The following is a 17955-nucleotide window of genomic DNA, read 5'->3' on the forward strand; positions in this document are numbered from 1 at the left end:
AAGATACATATATTATATAGTCTGTATTTATATAGATTTCAAAATGGAAATTGATAAAATATAGGTAAATATGATTACAAGAATTTTAAGTGTATAGATATAACATATAGATAAAAATAACTTATTTTTACAATTTTAGGATGAAATAATACATGAATATGGGATAATATCCTGAAATGTTTTGCAGGAACAAAATATAGAATATTCAAATTGGAAGTTTCTTCACATCAACAATTTAAATATTAAAATAAATACAATAATGCATACACATATTAAGTTTTCCACTCAAAATATAGAAAATAAATAACTCAATAATACCTTGTAAATGATTTTAACAATATCCAACTCTGATAAAGGCTGCTCTTTTTTAGCAAGCACCTCTTTAATTTGTGATTCTCTTTGATTTCTGTGGTTTATATAATACAGTATCTTTTCTACAGGAGTCTGAAAATCAGTTAAATATCAATCAAAATAATCAATGTTAAAATTCATAAAATTAAAAGGATTTAAACCTACCTCCAAAACTGGGCCATGGCCAGGATAGATAACATCAGGTTTCAAATTCAAAATTATATTTAAGGATTTCATATAATCATACAAATCTTCAAACACTGCTGTACCTTCCCCTAATATACAATCTCCACTGAACAATGCATTTTCTTCTTTCATATATACGACAACATGATCTGTTGTGTGTCCTGGAGTATAAATAATTCTATAAAACCAAATACATTCTATTATATGGAGCTGATTAATATATGAACAAAAAAAAGTTTTCAAACAACCTAAGTGAGGCTCCTTCGACAGACAGTTCTTGTTGATTTTGTAGGCTATGAATGGTTATGCCATCATAGGATTCATTTTTTACATCATTTCTGGGATATTTCCAAGCACTAAGTTCTATAATCATTAATTATAAACTTTACTGAATAATACTAAGAACTAAATTAAAAATTAAAATAAGTGAATAATGTTAAAGAAGTATAAGCTGAATCATTAAACTTTTAAATTATAAAACAATATTAAGGAAGGGAGGAGAAATCATTAATTGAACGACTGAACTTCATTTTAATTTTCTTTATGGAAAACTCATGCCATTATAGTAAATTATATTTGTAAAATATAAACAATACAGTGACCAGATGTCAAAAAACATTAACAATAGCAGGAAACTACCTAGAGGCAGGGATGGGACAAATATACATGTTTATAAATAATATTGAGTTTATCAAACTAACTTATTTTGCCACATTTAATTCATATTGCTTTAACCAGCAAGGTACTACGTCATAAAACTTTAAAATGTTATACAAAAGATGTCATAAAACTCCAATAAAACAATATATTCCACAGAACTGGGTTCAAAACATTATTAGAGGGATATTCTTATCTTAGAGAGAAATGTTCAGGCTGTTTTGCACAGAATTTTCGGACCTACAAAATGATGGAGAGGTCTGAAGAAGCACAAGAATATGAAGCTGGTATTTCCAGTTCTAATTAAACTAGGAAGGTGGGAAGATCACTTAGACAGGATGGCAGATAATAATAATAATAAATGCTTTATTTACAGAACACGTAATGGTTTGATTGATATTTTAAAAAATACTATACATTATTTTAGTTTTAAGATCACCTTAAGGAATGAAAAGATCATTCACCCAATATATAATGTAGTACTGTTTTTTCGGTGAGAGGTTTTTAAGAAGATAGAAATTATTTTGTTTTACAGTTTAAATTTTGATCAGTAAGAGAAATTCAAATTATAAAGCTTAGGGATTAAATTCCTGTTAAATAAAGAATAAAAGTTTGATGACATTATCTTCATCATAAAAATAATATTGAGCGACAGTTATTTTAATTAAAATTGAAAGTTGATGATGAGGAACTGAGAATTGAATCACAAATCTCTATATGAAGCATCCAAACCTAGGGCAATAATATATAGCCTGTTCAGTTGCCAGTTGACAGCTCAAACTAATAGCAAATCAGAATATTTATGATCACACAAAAATTATAAATTATTAACGAACTTTTAATTAAATGATACCAAAAAAAAACAAAGTAATAGAACATTTTCAGACATTTAGGTATATATTTTATTTTCATAATGCAGTGCTATTCTAGACAATCACAACGTAGTATGTGATTAAAGATTTTACCATCACCAATAATACTGTTAACATCTCGTAGACCACCAATATGATCTCCATGCCAATGAGTAACAATAACCTGTTCAATTGATGCAGACTCTTGGTGCAATATTTTTTTCAATTCATTTATATAGTCTTTTTTCCCTTTTTCCCCAGTATCCAATAATATCCTTCTGAAAACAATAAAATATCATGTCCATTAATGTCAACCAAGAAAGAGCAAAAAGGGTCTAACATTTTACTTTTTCCCTGTTCCTATAATGTAAGTGTTGGTGCCTTGAAGAGTCATTTTACCAGGATTACAACCTAAGATTCTAATAACTCTAGGCGTTAGCTTAGATACGATCGGTAATACAGTAGACATCCTTATAAACAGTGTGAAGAAATCAAAGTCTAATTAAATATTGAGAAAATTGACCTTGGTCATGATAACCTGACCAAATATGCTTTCAATATAAAATAACCTTTTATATTGGCAACAATATTTGATGAGTAAAAACTACAAAAATCAATAGCTTATGACTTAGTATTTAAAAACTTTTCTTTCAAAAGTAGGTATGAAACTTGTTCATAACAGTCACTCAACATAATTGTTAAGAATTTATGAGACACACATAAAGCAAGTTTTAAATGTTGGCGCTGTTTTAGCTAACGTCCTCTACAGGGGTTTACAATGGTGTTAAAATATATTTTAATAATCAATCAAATAATGATGAATACCAGAAAAATCGGAATATCGAATATTATTATTTATACTTAAAATATTTTTTAGTAGATAAAAACATGAAAAGAACGTTTATGAAATGTATCTTGAACCGAAAATATTCAATATTAAAAAATATGCGAAGTGATACTACTTCAAAATTTTTCAAGTAACAAAGATTTATTAACAGCAATGTCGATTTATACTCAATAACATCGATACTTTTATTTTATTCCAACCTTCTGAAGGGTTGATGAAGAAAGGAAGAAACAGCTGTTTTGGTCTGTGGTAGTTGGGGATTGTGAAGACTTTTAGGATTGTTCAACGTTTAAATTAATATTTCGAACTGTTTTTAGTGAAAGATAATGGCAAGTACGTTGACCAGAGCTGTCCTTATCAAGCCCAATCTCAGTGAGTAGATCTTTAATTGAATATACTAATTCTTTCTGTTCTCCTTTTTTTTTTTTTTTTTTTAAATAATTTTTGGTTATTATCATTTTAAATAGATCAAGTTGCAGTTCCTCTTGGCAATGTCATTGTAAGAAAAAATCAAACTGCTCCGCCACCGACTAAGGTTAGTTTTTATTACACTATTATTTATATTTCTCAGTATATTCGTAAGTTATAAATATTGATGTTGGGTAAATTTTTAACTTTTTTTAGCATAATAATCAAATTTATGAAGTTGTGTTCATCTTTTCTACAAATTGACTTGAAGTGGTTCTAAACTTGGATTAATCATCTGTGTTATCTATTTTAATGTCATGAAAACAACAATATATTTTGTTTTATGTCTGTTTTTGGACTAACATTTAATCTTTGAAGTAATGATCTGTAAAGGTCATCATGTGAGAGTTTTACTTTGCCTATCGGGCCTGAGCTATAATTTAATAAGTTGAAGGCTTTAATGTAATGCATCAATAATTCTGTCTTTTGTACTTATTTTTTGTGTTATTTTATCTTAGCATTAATGTCATTTGACATTTAGTTTTTCAGCTATGCTCTATTGCTCAATGTTGTGAATAAGGTTGGATTTTAGGCTTATTATTACTATATTGTATTTTTCATGTACCTTTTGAGTAATGTACTAGTTTAGTTAGTATATGGGCTAGTAGATGACTTGTAATTTTTCTTTTTATTACAATTTCTTCTGATGAGTCCCATGTTACATAATCTGGGTATCTATTTTTTTTACGGCTTGTTTGCTTGTCATGTCTGAAACTGACCAATGAGTGCATTATCCTTGTGATGAGAGACAAAATTAAGTTAAGCAAAATTCAGATAGTAGGACTACAAGTTCCCACTTTCATTGGATATTTTTTTCATATTGTTCTTATTCGCTTTGGTCTATTTTTGACTTGTTTATGTTTGAATGTGTTTATTAGAGGATGTATACATTCATAAGTGTAATGTATAAGTTCTTGGATTGAGAATGATTTATTAATTATAGCATTCATTATAATTATTTTCAGTATTATGACTAAAGTTAAAGTCATAGGTATCAATAAAATCCAAATCATTTATAATTTAATTTCTAGGTTATTTATGGAAATATTTATGTTTTCCTTTGCTCACAAACAATTTTATTGGAAAATCCAAGATTGTTAATTGAAACATTTATTTGAATATAAAATGACTATGAGTGTAAAAATAATAATTGGTACCGATGTACAAACCAAGCTCTAGTAGTAGGGAATTAAAAATTGCACAATTTTTACTGACTTCTGCTCACTCTACAGAGATAAACAAACCCCCTAATGAATATTTTTTGATGAAAGTCATGCATGTACTAACTTGTAGCGTTCTGTGTGAGTGAGTGTAGAAGTTTCTACCACTGGGACTTGTTTTTTAAACTAGTACTTAATAATCTGTTAAATTGGCTATAAAGAAGGAAACCAATCTATTTTTTGTGCTTATAGATTTAGATCATACCTTGATTAAAAATATACTTTTGTAATGATCACAACAAATAAATTTTTTTATTCTTTATGGACGTTTTACTCTGCTTATATTATACTTCCTTGGTTCAATAACAATTATCTTGTCTTAAGTATTGTCATAAGTGAAATATACTTTTTTGTTAATATCATTTGTTTTTTATTCATGTAACGTACATTAGTAAAATATTTTATTAAAAAATAGATCAAAATTATTGCACAAAATCACCTGTTGAATCTATTTATATTTAATATTTAAATATTAAGAAAATTACTAAACAATAATACAAATGCATTAAAGTTGAATATGTTACTCTACAAAGTCACAGAAGTCAGTAGTTTATATTTGGTAGTGTTGTTAGTTTTGAAATTCTGGGTGGTGATTAGTGACTTATTTTTATCAAAACATTAAATTATCAGATATGAAGAATTAACATTCTACTTGTTAATAATTATTAATAAAAAAACTATTTGTGGTGTCTTTCACTGGATTTGACCAATTTAATCTAATCTTATCAGGTTTATATATAATATATAGGTTTATTATTTTTCTGCAGCATTGAAAAATAAATTGTTATCAGATGCCTCCAACAGTTTAGATTTTTTTTAAATTTTAACCCAGTTACATTTGAAAATGACTATGTCTCATACTTTTGTTTTGTAATTTATTAAAAAAAAATAATCATAAAAATGTTGGAATTCAAACCTTTTTTAAGTCATTCCTTGCTAATTATTATATATGATTTAATATCCTAATCTATAATGTAAAATCTATTAATATGTGTAAATCATGAATAATTCCCTAATATTTTCGTTGAAGTGTATATTGTCTTATTTGTACATATTACTGTTTTTTTCTTTTTTTAATGGATTGAATTTAGTACCAAAACTGTTTATTTTTATTAGAACTTTTAAGAATAAAAGGATTTGAAAATTTCAAATTTTTAGTATGTTTACTTTCCCTTAATAATGTTAATAAACACCAATAAAATATAATTTCACTACTCAATGATATACATTGAGCTTTGAAAAAAGGACTTCTTGAGATTTGTACTATATAATTTAGGGAAGTCTTTTAGTTCATAAGTGATTGATACAATTCCCATACCCCAAAGAAAAGTTTTGTAATTCAGTAGTTGTCAACTCTTCATTAAAGAGTTTTTAACGTAGATACTCCAACTTTAAAATATTACATTTTTCTTTAGATGGTAACATGGAAAGCTGGTGGGACTTACGAGAAATTATGTAATAATAGTAAACATCTCACCTTTCTTTGGAAGAAATATACATTCCTTGGCATAGTATTAATTACTTTGGAAAAAGTCTAACAAACTGGTTTAGAGAGATGAGTCTGCTGATGCTCTAAAATGCATTTCTGATGATTTTGAGCTACCACAATTTTCTTAATTAAAAGAAAAATATTTTTTGAACTCAGTGTTTATTCTCACCTGTTTTGGATGTTGTGAATGTTTTAGTCTTTAGGAGTGCTTTTAGAGATGTATTATAATTTAATTAGTCCAATTGTTAAAGCCACCTCAAATCGACTATGTCTTTTTGTTGGAAGGCTTTAAAAATGAAGAAACAACAAACTGGTTTGGATTAAACATTTATTTGGCCAATTTAAACATTTTAAAAACTTAAACTAAAATAAATAAACTATGACTAATAATGAATACAAGTAAAAATAAAAAGACCTCTCAGATAAAAATAAAATAGTTTGATAAATTATGAAAACGAAAAGAAACTAATTTACAAAAAACAAACAAATAAATATATAAAATAAATATTAGTCAATGTAAGGTTGCTCCACTCCGATAGGTCAGAGGAAGAGTGCTGCCGAGATGTGTAGGTCGCAGCTCTTGTAGCTAAATAAACCGCTGCAATGGTCCAAAGTTGGTGTAGTGGCTCATCGATGGTCCAAATATCCAACAGTCGTATTAATGTATTAGGCGAGCCGACAAAATGAACACAGACAGGGCTGATTACACACGTTCCTGGCCACTAATTATCCGGAACTCATATTAAAATCGAAACACAGAAGTGTTCTGGTTCCAAACTGTTATGACGACTAAAACACTCAAAAAATGTCTAAACTATTAAACTATAAACACAGACAGGACTGCTGAGACACTACCATGGCTACTAATTAGCCGGAACTACCATAAAAAAACTAAGATGGTCGGTCCGTTGCTAGATGATGCCTTAGCAACAATTATCAGCCCCTAGCAACTGTCTCTATTACTCATTATAACACACAAATATAATTACATTTTTTCTTTTCAAATAATTAAATCCAATTAAATTAATATAAATAAAAATAAACGTTATTAAATTAAACACTAAGACTAACTCAATATTATTTACAAGGTATATATTATGGCGTTAACATCAATTTATAGGTTTCAAGTTAAAAAATCATTGTTATAATGTTTTTCTTTTGTTATTAATGAATAATAAAACAGTTGTATAATTTTTTTATTTACAGGAGAAATATGGACCCCTAGCTGATGAAGATAGGATTTTCACAAATTTGTATGGGCGCCATGATTGGAGATTAAAAGGTGCTTTAAAGAGGGGTGATTGGTATAAAACCAAAGAAATAGTCGAGAAAGGAGCAGACTTCATTATAAGTAAGTTGAACTTGTCATTGATAATTTTTAGATACCACATGTTTATTCATCTTTTATTCATTTTTTCTTTATAGATGAGGTTAAGACTTCTGGGCTCCGAGGCAGAGGAGGTGCAGGCTTCCCTTCTGGAATGAAATGGAGTTTTATGAATAAACCGTCTGATGGAAGGTAGTTACATACTTTTTTATTCTTTTAGTAGATTAGAGTTTATACGAGTATTTCATAAAATTAATTCTTGATATCTGTATATTACTGTCTATTACTTTGAAGTTAAATTATTAATGGCTGTTCCCTTTGTGCAATGAGACTGGACTTCAAACAATTTAGGCTCTAAGTGGTTAAAAAATATGTATACATCAGAATCATACACCAAAACATTATAACCACTCTTTTTAAAGATAATTTAATTTTCTTCTAAAAAGAACTAATATAATATAAATCATATATTACCAAGAGACGGTTACAATTAACTGTATCAAGTAACCCAATCAATATCCATATTAATTAAAAAATATTCTGTGTATGCATATTTACATGGAAACAATTTTATCTTTCTCTATACATATTAAAATCTGCCTGTTTTTGTGTGTGTTTATAACCACTCACTGACTTATTGACCACCATAATGAAAAATGCTATGAAGCTGAAATATTTATTAGTGATTTTCTTTATTCTGCAGATTTGTAATTAGTCTCGGTTTAAAATTATTTGGACCCAATTCGGTTAAAAAAACTTTTTTCTTGTACCTAAAGAAATTAGTTATACAAGATATACATCTCTTGGAACATTATGACCTCATAGTGTATAATAAATTTATAAAAGATAATTTCATTCACAGAGAATCAAAATAAACATCCAAATTGGACTACAAATGGTTTAAAATCCGTTTTATCTTTATTTTAACATATTAATGAGCAGGTATTGCTCGCTGGCAGACTTAGTGATCGCTGTTTCTAAAAAGATGATAAGCTGAAGTTATTAATGGTGGCTTTCCTTATTCAGTACATGAGGAATAAGATTGGGTTGAAAAAAATTCTGACTCTTTTAGAGTTTTAAAAAAAAATTAGTTTTTCAAATAATCTAAAACTATACATTTCCTGAAACATTATAGCCACTAATATAAAGGATAATTTAATTCTCTACAAAATATAGACAAGTAATAGTATGGCAATCAAACATCTAAATCGGGCCAATTTCAGCAAAGATAAAAACCCTTTTAATCTTTATCTTAAAATATAATTACTACTTACTTGATCTTTGTATCAAAAAAATCGATTCAACTAAAAATATTAGAGATGGTTCTCCTTGTTTTAATAATGGTGATATAAAAAAAAAGTGTTTATTTCTGAAAGGAGAGGAGAGGGTGTGGGTAATTCAAAACTTCTATTTAGCGTTTAAAATTTAATCCATTTGTTACTTTTTCCTTTCTAGTGCGGCAAATCAGTTTCGAGTTATAAATGTAAGTTTATTGACCACTATATTTGCTGTTTTAGGCCGAAATACCTTGTTGTCAATGCGGATGAGGGTGAGCCTGGTACTTGTAAAGATAGAGAAATAATGAGGCATGATCCACACAAATTAGTTGAAGGATGTCTTATTGCTGGCCGAGCCATGGGAGCCAGAGCAGCTTACATATACATTCGTGGTGAATTTTATAATGAGGCATCCAATATGCAGGTCGCAATAGCTGAAGTGAGTATTGTATTTCTTTACAACTGTTTTTGAAAGAGGAAAATTTCTAGAAGAATTTTTTGAAGTGATAAATTAACTTTCATTTTATTAATTTGATTCATTAATTCATCTTGACTTATGGCCTTTTGATGCTATAGGAATCTAGATCAGGAGAATAAAAAGATTTCTCCTCGTATCAGGCATGTCTCAATCGAAAGGCATCTTTTTATTCTTTATACTCATTTTTATGTCCTTATTAAACTCAAAACTATTTACTGTCTGTATTTCATTTTTGTATTGTTTGAACTGTTTTTTTAATTCCTTTAACTAGATTAATTTCTTGGAAACAAATGACATATTGTCTCTTAATCTATAATACATCGTAAGTCCTACAAAATCAACAACACAGTTTATATACTCTTTTAAAAAAATAAACAGTACGTAATTATTGAGACATCTCATCTCAACCACTGTTTTGTAGAATATTTGTATAATTTTGTAAACTTTAAGAATTCCTTGGCAGCGTCTCTAAAATGATGTATTTGTTTTTTTTAAATAGTATACTGATTTTTGTCTACTTACGAAGTACCACAGCTTATGTGAAGATATTCAGTTGTTAACTGATAGAAACTGTAATTTTTCTACTTGTATCTAAGTTATCCAAGCACAAAACTTGTTAATTAAAAAAAAAAAAATTAAACCTAAGATTTTATTTGTTTGTTGATATTAAGTGTATTTGGAAACTTTTATTTTACTTTTTCTTTGACCAGTTGTTTATTAATTTTTAACATTTATTTAACCTTTTATAATAATTTCAGGCTTATCAAGCTGGGCTCATTGGTAAGAATGCCTGTGGCTCTGGTTATGATTTTGATGTATTTATGCATAGAGGTGCAGGAGCATATATTTGTGGTGAAGAGACTGCTCTTATTGAGTCACTGGAAGGAAAGCAGGGTAAGCCCAGATTGAAGCCTCCTTTTCCAGCTGATGTTGGTCTCTTCGGTTGCCCGACTACTGTCACTAATGTTGAAACTGTTGCTGTTTCACCGGTCAGTATACTTATTATTCAATTTTTGATATCATTGACTCAAGACATAATGAAGTATGATTTGTTTGGGAAGGAGGGTTGTAGCCAAGAAACAAATCGCATAACTAGTGGAATTTTTTTTAATGCATTCTAACATTTTGGTCTAATTTGTGGGTTTGTATCTGATAATGGTCTACAATTAGTCTGCACCTACATTGTACTTGTATTTCTCTTGATTTGATGATGTCCCCTCTTGAAGCTTTCAAAAACAAACACTTTAATTAGAACATGGTGCCTACACCGGTATCACTGACTGGGATACAGTTCAAATAAAAATCAATAAATAAAACATTTGTATCTAAGGCTTTTTTTCCTGTTATGTTGTAAGCGATTTTTGGTTTTTGCTATAAGTGGATCTCATTTAATACAAATGTTAATTATTTTTGTCATTTTACAATTTTTACAAATTTGTATGTAAATAATTGATTCGTACATTATTACCTCACAATCCCATTATTGTAACAATGTATTAAAATAATTATAAACTGACCTATGAACGAGATTTTTTTTTATGGAAAAATAAAGTTGATATTCGCACCCCAGAAAATCTTTGAATATTTCTGTAGTAATCAAAAAATAAAAATTTTTTACTTAAAATTTTAGCTTGCTGGGCTGGGTCTCAGTTGTTTTAGAAAATCACAAAAATTGTAATAACTTCAGAACCAATAATGTACACAAAACTAAAAAAAGGGGCTTAGGATATTCAAACTGCATTAAATGGTTCAAATTGGACGTTTGTTAACAAAGTAGAACCTGAGATATAAAATAAAACATTTGAGAAAATTTTCTTGATTTGATACTGCTTTTTCTCCCTAATAAAGGCACAATATCTAAAGATATGAATGTTGGTTGAAAGATCAGGAATTCAGCTGTCTTAACAATTGTTGATACGTTGGATTTGGATAACATTGTGAAGAATAATGAATTTATTTTGTGAATGCGGGACATTGGCAGGAAAACAATTACCTTAAAAATCAACCCCAAAAATGTTTAATTTTTATGAAAATTTGTATTTAATGGTTTAAAAAAATGGTAAAACCGATTTTGTCTTCATTTTTTCTAGACAAAGTTTTTGGTATACTTTATTGCAAGCAACTTGGTTTTTGTTATTTTTCATATTTAAACTCATTTAATACGATAAATATTATATTGTTCCTGTTAAACACAAAAAAAAATCGATAATAACCATCAAATAGGTATAATAACCATTAAATACATATAGCACAAATGTGGTATGTGCTAACATCCAAAAGTTCCAAAAATACATAACCTAATATCACCCAAAAAAATTTCATTGAAATCGATGATCCCATGTCCATTGCCTCCGCTTGTAAGAAATATACATAAGCCTTGCTTGCAGGACCTACGGGACAAGAGAAAAATGCTTTATTTGGCCATGCTGCCTAAATACATTGGGTTGCTAAATATACAGCATACCCATCTAGCCATGACTGGACATATATAAACTACATGTATTTACATGATGATAAAGCAATTTGTTTTCTACCTTTTCATTTTACAATTAATAACCGTCTATACACTAAATATATGCATGAATGTTTAAACCAATTTTTTTTTCCTATTCAACAATTTTATTCTATTTATTTGTCAAATGTTTTCTCCCTATTTCACTTTCTCAACCTTGCCCTCTCCAGTGATCCGTTACACAAATTAAATGAATTTATCATTAGGTAGCATTGTAAAAATAAATCAAAGATACAATAGTCACATTAGTATATCAGTTAAAATAAATAAGTTTAAAAAAAACTAGTATACATGTATAATATTTTCTGTCAAGATTGTTATATCCTTGATGCTAACACCTAGGTCTTCTAAGAAGCTACAACACTTTCTCTTGGATGTTGATAGAGAAGAATTCCAGTATGGTGGTTTGTTGAATAAAATCTTCTCCAAATGGTAAAATTTTAAAGGCTTCACTATTTGTAGAGTTATTGGTAGTTTTTTTTATTTGTATGTATACCCTACTCTCTTAGCTATTCTTATGTGGAGACTTACAATCTTGAAATATCCTATGGGCCTTCTATGTTACTTTATAGAATGGAATAGGTTCTTTCGAACATGATCTTACTTTGCAGAAAAAGAACTAACTTGATTATTTAATATAATGCATCTAATTAAATTATAATTTATTTATTATTTTTTCAGACTATACTTCGTAGAGGAGGAAAATGGTTTGCTGGGCTTGGTCGACCTCGTAATTCTGGTACAAAACTATTCAACATATCTGGACATGTCAATACTCCTTGCACAGTTGAGGAAGAAATGTCTATTCCATTGAGAGAATTAATTGAAAGGCATGCTGGTGGTGTTCGTGGAGGCTGGGATAATTTGCTGGCTATTATACCTGGTGGCTCTTCAACTCCGCTTATTCCTAAAGAGTGAGTAATTAATTGATTTCAATATTCTCCTCTCAGAAGTCATTTTGAACATTTGGTTTAATAGGAGGTTTGGCAATATTTTTTGTATTACTAAATCCCTTTTTTTTTCTTAGTGTCTGCTTCTTTTTGGTATGAGTATGTCTAACCTTTTTCTAAATTGTTTGCTTCACAATCCATATTGTTTTCATCCAGATCCCAATAACAGTCATCTGCATTTCATCTAGGGTGTTCTTCATCTTCTTCAGTGTAAAAATCTTCAATAAAATGTTTCTTCATCTGTTGGTAAAGTTTTTCTGCATTAACATCTAATATTTCTTCATCTACATCAACAGCATAGTCTTCGATAAATACAGATCTTTCATTTTCAATGGAATCAGGGAAACAGTTAATTCTTTGACCACATACACTTCAGTCATTGTTTTAAGGGAACTAAGAGTTTTGAAATGATCTTTATTTGAGACTACATCGACTATTTCATCACCACTTGATGTTTGTTGTCTCTCGTTCTTTCAGTACAGGAACTTTGTCTTCAGGGTCTTTATCACTCTCTATGTCTCCTTTTATTATTATTCGTTCCCCTCAATATTTTTGCGCTATTGATTGAACCTTTTTTAATTAAGAACCGACGTATATCCATCTTATCTCTTCAAAGGTGTGGTTGTGATCTGTGGGGATGTCAACTCAACAATGTTACCTTAGAAATTATAGCATGGATTTTCCAGAAAGAAAGTTTCTATCAAATAAGTTCACATTTTCTTAATTTTTTTTTGTTGGGTCCCAAAAATCTGCAGCTCCCTCCAGGTCCCCTCTGCCTATGCCCATGCTGAATCTGTTTATTTTTCTTAGCCTAAGCTGCATCTTCTCCAGTCAGCATACCTTTTTCTATTATTTCTTCATATTACCCTTTTTTCTCTAAATAAGGTTTAAATTTTCATCGATCAGATCCCATAATTTTCTGTAGCAGGCCTTATCAATGTCGAATACTGTGGTGTCCTTTGTCCTTTGTGTTTAATTTTGACAGTTAGTTCTAAATAAAATCACAAAGCTTACGTATCCATTAATGTAAGTAAATAACTCTCATCACTTAACCTTTTATGCACTAAGCCACGGTCTGCTACCAAATTGTTGCAGATTTAGGGAGGGATTTATAAAGAAACAGATTAAGAGTATGTTTCTGAACAGACCTCAACAATTGAACCAAACAAAGGTTCCATGCCAGAGGAGCAGTGTTGACATCTACTGTTTTATTTAAAAATCAAATAATAATACCAATTTTCTAAAACAGAAGCTATTATCTCTTCTTAAGATTGGTTGCTTTCACAGTTCTTGGTCTACATCTTTCACTTTTAGGATGTTGCTCATGTTTGATTTAAATGATCACATTACAGATTTCTGAATTTTTTTATTGTTTTTAAAAGTGTTATTTAGTCGTTTATAGAATTTCATTAAATATAAAGTGTTATTCCATTATAATTCTTTTCACATACAAACTTATTCCTCCCCCCCCCCCAGTACTCAAACACTAAAGGAAGTTCAGATTACAGAGTGGTTTGAATTCTAAAGCATGTACTATAATATTAATTAGATTATTTATTAATTGGTAGCAACTCTGTTATGAGCTTAGTGTATTATTAAATACTTAGTGTAATTATTAAAAGAGCTTAGTGTAAATATTTTAATGAAATGTTAATAGTTTACTGTAGATCGATATGAGATGGTCGCGGGTGCTGCCTGCAAAAATATGCAAATCAGCAAAACTTATTTATTTGTGCCAATGTTTCAACCTGAATTTCAGGTCTTACTGGTCTAAAAACAAAATGAGATAACAACCTTAATTCAGAGAAAAATAAATATGATAATAATGTGTAATAAATAAATATGATAATAATGTATTTGATTGCTTTGTCAGAAATGTTTGATTTTTAATGGAAATTTATTGGAAGAATGAGTAGTAATGAAGATTTTTATGGTTATAATTTTTTTTCTTAGGGTATGTGATAATGCATTAATGGATTTTGATGGATTGTTGGCTTGCCAGACCAGCTTGGGCACCGCAGCTGTCATTGTGATGGATAAATCTACCGATATCGTCAAAGCTATAAGTCGCCTCATAATGTTTTACAAGCATGAATCATGTGGTCAGTGCACTCCGTGCAGGGAGGGCATCAATTGGATGTACAAAATTACAGAAAGGTAAAGAACATATATAGCTATAATATAATGGCCTCTTTTATATGATACTGCAGTTCTTTCTTCCTACTATTTTATTTATTATTTTTTCCTGATAATTCACTGACTCATTAAATTATGAATATTTATAAATAATATTTAAGCAAGTCAGGACATAACATATAAAAAAGAAAATCCTAATTTTAACTCTGCCTAAGTTAAAATATTCATAACAACATTCAAAATAATTTTTAAAAAATAGTTTTTACTATAATTACTTGTTCTCTACTTGAATATGCTCTAAGGAATAAATTGAAGGTTAACTCTTTTACACATATTTTCTCATCAAATCTCACAGGTTTAAAATTGTTAAAACATAATACATGTTTTGAGGTACTCTTTGTAGAAATATTTATTCAGTAATAATAAGCTTTTTTGTGATATTTAATAAAATTTTATTTTTAAATTGTACAGTTGATAATATTTTAAAACAATGTATATTTATAGTGTTTCCATACCTATAAAATTTCCCAAGACCTTTATTCCTCTTTAGACCAACAAAAAAGTATAATCCTCGTACTCTTTGACTTTTCAAAAGCCTTCGACTCTGTTGATCATACAATCCTCCTTTCAAAACTGCACAATATATCCCTGTCCAACAGTTCCTTGGACTGTTTTCACTCCTTCCTGTCTCTCCGCTCCCAAACTATAGTTGTTCCTAATAAACCCCCCTCATCATTACTGCTTCTCTCTCACGGTGTCCCTCAAGGTTCCTCCCTCTCACCAACCCTATTCTCCGTTTATATAAATGACTAACCTAACGCTAGCCAACAATTCCAATGTCATCTGTATGCTGACGACCTATAAATATACATATCTTTTCATCCTTCTGACTTGATCTAGGCATCTTGTAAGCTTCAGGACGGCATTGACAATATACACCGTTGGGCTTCTGAAAATAAATTGAGTCTGAATTTAACAAAAACCAAGGCCATTCTTGTTGAACCAAAGCCCTTCCTTATTACCAAGCTACCTCATTTTGGAATTTGTTACCTATATCCATTCATAAAGCTTCCTCCTTAACCTCATTCAGACATCAACTATATATCCATCTCCTAGACTATCAAACTTCCGTGAACTATAGTGTAATTTAATGTAGCCAGACAAAAACTTCATAATTCTGTTCATAATTGTTATTCTTAGTGGACCAAGTGTCCCAGAATAATGATTAATTTTTTATTTCATTTCATATTAATGTAACCACTTTGTGAAAACATTTTATATTTTCATTTGTTTCTGAAATTCTTTTTATTTAAACCAAAATATTGAATTTAAAGTAAAATTTTATGTAATATGTATATTATTATGTACTATAAAAAATTTATTGATTGTATAATTCTCTTTATTTGCTTCTTTCGGTGTTTTGTTTATTATTTCTAGATGTTAAGATCTCGTGTTCAGTATTTTTCTTCTTTTTATTTATAGGTTCGTGACTGGTAATGCCCAGCCTGCAGAAATAGACATGCTTTGGGAACTAAGTAAACAAATTGAAGGGCATACCATCTGTGCCTTAGGAGACGGTGCTGCATGGCCTGTTCAGGTGAGCTTAATTGAATGCTTTAATAATTATTTATCATTGGATTGTTTTTAATAACTCATAACAATTAAAGCTTTGTTTTTTATCTTCTATATTAATACTAAATCCGGGGCCCTCTCGGGATTGTGAAATTGGGAAGAAGTGTAGAGTACCACTGTGATTTATCCCATAGTTTGTTTTCTTAACATATTTGTGTAGGATAGATAAAATATGTTATAGATTGATGTAAATCTGGGTTGTGTGCCTCAAAAAGAGTACTGTAGTTGTCAGCATGTTAGATAGTACCTATAAATAGAGATTCTTGCCAATGAGACCTAGGAGGAAAGAAAAAATATTTAAGATATTTTTTATGCAATTGTATGCCATATACTCTTACCAAACAACTGACATTACGAAGTGAGTCCTGTGAGGTATATAAATATATTTATGAAAAAAAAAAATTGGGACTTTTTATTCATTTTAACTCAGTCAACAATGTTATTTCTTTTTCTGCACAAAAACAAATTGATTATTATATTTTAATAAACAATTAAAATACATGCAGAGCAATTCTGGAATATGATAATAAAAATAATATACAAAATTATAAATTACAAAAAAAAAAAACTTTTTTCCTTTGCTCCTAGAATGTCCTTTGGTAAGAACATTTGGCATGTATCAAATATTTTTGACCTAATATTTCCAGAAAAGTTTTATTGAAATCAGAGTTCCGTAGCCTCCCCTTGTATCACTAAAAAGCTTATCCCTGTTGAACCAATGAGAGATAAAACATAAAATAGATGAGAAGATTGTGTTAGGTCTGATTTTGTAATTTGCACCTTATTTTTTATTTATTTGTAATTTTAACTTTTAGGGTCTAATAAGGCACTTCAGGCCAGAGCTGGAAGCAAGGATGAAGAAGTTCCACGAGAGTAAACCTGAGCGCCGTGCTGCCGCTAATTAGGCTTATCTTTACTCATTTGATGTAGTATATTGGTTCATTAAGAACTTCAAAGGTTAAGCTAATGTATTAAATGATGCATTCAGTCGATACTACTGTAAATCTGGCTATTTCAACTTGAGCTACACTGCAAAATTACATCCATATTTGTTTTATTATAATAGATAATATAAAATATTTTATCACTTGTTCTCAAAAGTGTATAATGCTCATGATGTTTTTATTTTATTTATTTGTAAATACTCATAATTTGTGTGATCAAATTTTCATTTTTTGATTATGATTTTACTGTTTAATTTCTCAAAAATAAAATTTATTATTTGTTATTAATGATCTTATTAACCTTTATCATGAAGCTATTTTACAAATGCTTTTGTTTTATATTAACCCAGAATGCAAATAATATTTCAGTAATTTTATTAGTTTTGTTTAAGAACACTATGCTAATAACAACTTAGCATTCGTGTTTGCTTTGTTTGTACCACATTTAGCAAAGAAGAAAGAACTAAAATACAAACATGGCTATTATAAAATACAAGTTAATGCTATATTATAGTTCTTTAAGTACCCCACCCGTTTAGTGCAGAAAATCCTTCATCTATTTGTTGAACCCAACAAACACATCAAATCCACAAAAATGTTTAATATCTCTGTATTAGGAAATATTTGAGG

General features: G+C 29.2%; 2 protein-coding genes across 3 annotated transcripts in view; one reads left to right on the forward strand and one right to left on the reverse strand.

The window, feature by feature from the left end:
• Positions 1 to 2723, reverse strand: part of LOC106691590 (beta-lactamase-like protein 2 homolog) — a 10244-nt gene extending 7521 nt beyond the window's left edge. The window contains exons 1-5 of one of the 2 annotated variants that reach the window (XM_067047169.1): positions 2393 to 2723; positions 2160 to 2320; positions 786 to 900; positions 517 to 715; positions 319 to 444 (exon numbers count right to left, since the gene is read on the reverse strand). In XM_067047169.1, coding sequence (XP_066903270.1) covers positions 319 to 444; positions 517 to 715; positions 786 to 900; positions 2160 to 2320; positions 2393 to 2514 — 723 coding nt within the window. In that variant the 5' untranslated portion in view covers positions 2515 to 2723. Of the gene's footprint in view, positions 1 to 318; positions 445 to 516; positions 716 to 785; positions 901 to 2159; positions 2324 to 2392 lie in introns of both variants that reach the window. The other variant, XM_067047166.1, reaches the window with a different exon arrangement.
• A 360-nt stretch (positions 2724 to 3083) lies between these two features.
• Positions 3084 to 17609, forward strand: ND-51 (NADH dehydrogenase (ubiquinone) 51 kDa subunit). The gene is made up of 10 exons (XM_014437405.3): positions 3084 to 3264; positions 3360 to 3427; positions 7276 to 7420; positions 7495 to 7588; positions 8914 to 9112; positions 9910 to 10140; positions 12345 to 12577; positions 14567 to 14770; positions 16232 to 16346; positions 17197 to 17609. Exons 1-10 carry the CDS (start codon positions 3219 to 3221, stop codon positions 17284 to 17286), a joined length of 1425 nt encoding a protein of 474 aa, XP_014292891.1. The 5' UTR covers positions 3084 to 3218; the 3' UTR covers positions 17287 to 17609.
• Positions 17610 to 17955: the final 346 nt, after the last annotated feature.

The sequence above is a fragment of the Halyomorpha halys genome, unplaced genomic scaffold (genome assembly GCF_000696795.3).
Source record: "Halyomorpha halys isolate HHAL.00 unplaced genomic scaffold, Hhal_1.1 Scaffold52.1, whole genome shotgun sequence".
NCBI classification, from domain to species: Eukaryota; Metazoa; Arthropoda; class Insecta; order Hemiptera; family Pentatomidae; genus Halyomorpha; species Halyomorpha halys.